This window comes from Nestor notabilis, unplaced genomic scaffold (genome assembly GCF_000696875.1).
Source record: "Nestor notabilis isolate BGI_N333 unplaced genomic scaffold, ASM69687v1 scaffold10467, whole genome shotgun sequence".
Taxonomy (NCBI): Eukaryota; Metazoa; Chordata; class Aves; order Psittaciformes; family Psittacidae; genus Nestor; species Nestor notabilis.
Window position 1 is genome coordinate 25,117 of NW_009935139.1, and position 3,707 is coordinate 28,823.

The 3,707-nt window shown below is 35.6% G+C and overlaps 1 protein-coding gene across 1 annotated transcript in view; it reads right to left on the reverse strand.

Moving 5' to 3' along the window:
• The window catches only part of LOC104408179 (tyrosine-protein kinase RYK-like), a gene marked incomplete at its 3' end in the record, with an annotated part of 16,883 nt that extends 13,470 nt beyond the window's left edge, over positions 1-3,413 (reverse strand). Inside the window, exons 1-3 of the mRNA XM_010017688.1 lie at positions 3,356-3,413; positions 2,935-3,056; positions 1,123-1,222 (exon numbers count right to left, since the gene is read on the reverse strand). Of these exons, the coding sequence (XP_010015990.1) occupies positions 1,123-1,222; positions 2,935-3,056; positions 3,356-3,413 (280 nt within the window). The remainder of the gene's footprint in view (positions 1-1,122; positions 1,223-2,934; positions 3,057-3,355) is intronic.
• Positions 3,414-3,707: the final 294 nt, after the last annotated feature.

The window sequence follows — 3,707 nt, forward strand, 5'->3', positions numbered from 1 at the left end:
ACATTTAAATGATAAGGGTCTTTTTAAATTATGTTTATAACACACATCTTAAAGAACTTGCTACTAAGAAATGCTATTTTAGTCTTCATGCTTTGTAATTACAGACAACTACTAAAGCACCAAAGGACATAGATTTTAAATTAATTTATGCAAATTGTATTAAAGGTTTAGTGATTACTAAAATTATATTTGTGGATAAATGACCATTAGCCATCTGTTAGCTCTGCAGTTCAAATGCTGTCACAAGAGAAACCTCCATTACTACAGAAAACCAGAACATTTAGTTTTCCATGTTACTTTTTCAAGTGCTATGAAGGTTAGCTTTTTTCCACAACCTGTAAGCTTAAATATTGTGGTCTCTGCAAATCTGACTGGAATCAAAGCTTAAACTAATATGTCACTTTTTATTTTCTAGTTTATAGGCTAGTATTATTCATGCCAACAGAGCAGACACAACAAGCCTAATTCCCCAGTGTCTGCTTTCACAAAGAAGTGGTACACAACCAAAGCATCTACATACATATACATACATATATATATATATATGTATGTATGTGTGTATATATATCTCTCTCTATATATATATCTATATCATCAGTGATGATTATTTGCACATTTCCTAAAACCAAAGCTATTGTTTCTAGTATAAAATCTACAGAGGAGCTAGTATATATTCAAAATCATTTTCTCAGTTTTAAACTTACCATAAACACTTCAATATATTAACAACTCCCACACACCTTGAATGCCATCTCTATAGACTAGAGAAATTAAAAGGTGTGAATTTTAATATCCATGCAATTGTTAATTATTATTGTCAAAAGAGAACAGCAACCTTGTGTGTACATATACATAAAAAAAATGACACATTTCCTTTCCAGGAAAATCTCTATCCTCCACTGAACAAGGGGGAAAAATTCTTACTCTCAGACCTGTAGTCTCAATCTATAATATCCATTTAGCAATATCAGAACTGTTGCAGAAGCCATGTAAACATATGTTTAATAGAGGAAAATTACATTCTTACACAACACTACACACATTTTTGAAAGAAAAAGTACCACCAGAAAGCATCATTAGTATCAGCACTAGCTGTGCACTTTTGCGGAGTGAGGAGTTTACCTGAAAGGGTGCGAGGAACTTCTCCTTGTAGAGAAATGTTGGCCTGGGGCATGGCCATAGCCATGGGATTATCTACCTGAAATCCCAGTTTATACTCAACCTGTAACAACGGTTGGGAAACAGAAAACATGTAAGAAATCTCTACAGTAGTAAAAAGAAATGCTACATACCTTGTCATAATTCTTGAAATTAAAAAACTCTTAGAATGCTGGTGATTTTAGGTGTCCAAATTCGAGGTTTCATGTAAGAAGTCTAAATATCAGGCTTCTGGGACAGTTTAAATAAAGAAAAGCAAAACAGAAGCCACTCTCTAAAATTTGGGACAGGATTTAAAGTGCTGTATTTAAAAAAACAAAACAAAACAAAACCACCAACCCCAAAAAACACCACCACAAACATGACTTGCTGATAATTTTAAACTCAGGTGTTCAAAATCCAGTTTGTTAAAGCAATAAGAATTAAAAAAAATTCCCCCTCCTCTAGTCGTTTTCACAAACTACACAGCCAAAACCACTTACAGTATATTCAACTATAAAGATGGTTTCCACATAAGAAGCTGATCCTGCAAATATTCATTCAAAAAAGTACAGTTACAACTGCAACTAAGTCATAAGCTCCTATTGGAAATTCATTCTGTCTCTCCACACTCAGCTGAATTTGGTTTGACTTTGTTTGTTTCATTAGTTTCTTTTTTTTTTTCCCTTTTCTAAAATATAATAGGATTCATTTATGTTATCAACTTACTTGTCAGTTTAGATGCCAAGGGTAAAAACAAAACCCAGTTTCTGAGCTCCTATGAACTGCATTACACCCATCCTATAAAGTTAGCACAGAAGATGCTGAGTGGTGCAACCACAGTAATAGAAGCAGGGCTACACAAGCTCAAAAATTCCTATTCGGCATTCACAGACAGGCCCAAGAAAACTCAGGGCATGGAGAGTGACGCAGGTATCTCATTGCTGAAGCTGTAACAAGGGAAGTCCTTCAAAGGTCCTAATCAAATGGCAAGTGACTGAACTGACTGTGAAGTTGGAATACCATATCATGTAGAAGGGTTGGCTTGCACTCCACCCACTACCATTGCAGGCCAAAAGTCACATCACCTCAAAGGGGAAAACACTGGCAGAAGGCATTTTCAGAAATTGCATTGGTGGAGTTGTGAAATATTACTGTCCTACTGCAGTCTTTCCTACTTAGAGACAGAAGAATAACCATCACTCAAGTTATTAAAAAAGAACATCTGGCAGAGACTAAACAGATCATTTCAGAAACAAAAATAAATTGTTAAGTAACTGGAAATCCTTCAAAATGTAAAATCTTTATGAAAGCTGTTGCTGCAGCCTCCAGCCATGGTGATTAAGTGAAATAAAAAGCCCTTTCCATTTAATTAGAGCTCAGCGATAACATAGTAAATGCTACTTTTATAGGTTCTTGTCTCCAAACACCTTTCTAGAAATCTCTGAAAATGCAACTGCTTTACATTTGATTTCCAGACACTTCAGTTCATGGCTGCCCCTTCTGTGTGTTCAATGTACCTCCAGAAGAGGTTCCACAGCCTGTAACTTGGATATATACATACAGCTTTCAAGAAGCAGAAAATACTTGAAAAGAAGTGATTAACCTTTCTAAAACAAGAAAGGAACAGTTTGGATACATATCCTCTTAACCTACTGCCTGCAATCATATAAATAATTCTTTTGCACCTAGCATAATTTTTGCAAAGAAAAAAGCAATTAAACTATAACAGTGGGTATTCACTAAGCAATACAGATCATGTATCAAGCACTCCAACACAGAAGTTAGCCTGCTTACCTTGGATTTTGCATGCCAGCTGAAGTGAAGATTGTTGGTCTCGCTGGGTATTAAGAGATTGAAGGACAATGCATAGTGATTAACCACATCATTCCTCACATAAGACAGCTCTGCATCAAGACCTGTAATGAGAAAGAAGAGTAAGACAGGGAAGAATCAGAAGTAACACACTGGAACAAACAACTCCCAGTACCACCAACTCCACTTAGATCTAAATGTTTAAGCAACTACTTCCTCGAATTCATAAATTCAATTGCAGGTTTGGAGATGAATGCTCATGCAGGTCAGCATTAACAGAAGTGCTTCAAAGTCTTAAAAAGCAACAATTTCAGAGATGCTGCAACTTAATGAACAGGTAAAAGTCGGAATGTGAAGGAAAGAAACATGACTTTTCATACAATCCTCCAAAAGAGTCATTTACAGACTCTCCTGAATATAGCCCAGTCTGCTTCTGGGAATAATGGGTCCAGTTTTACCATGTACACTCAAAACAAACTGCTTTGGATTATCAGTTTGTTAATTGCAGGTACTGCTTCCTGCAATAGCTCATTTCTTAAGACACATAAGCACTATGGAATTAAGTTCAAAGTAATTAGATCATAACACAAAACACAGTGAGAGGAGGAAATGTCCATTTGTACATCAAGTACGGTTTGCTTTCTGAACATTTGAATAAACCTAGAGAATTGAAAGACCCGCAAAGCTATTTATTACAGAGCACTAAGGTGCATTTTCTAAATAAGACACATACTCTGATATTAAAACTACCAAAG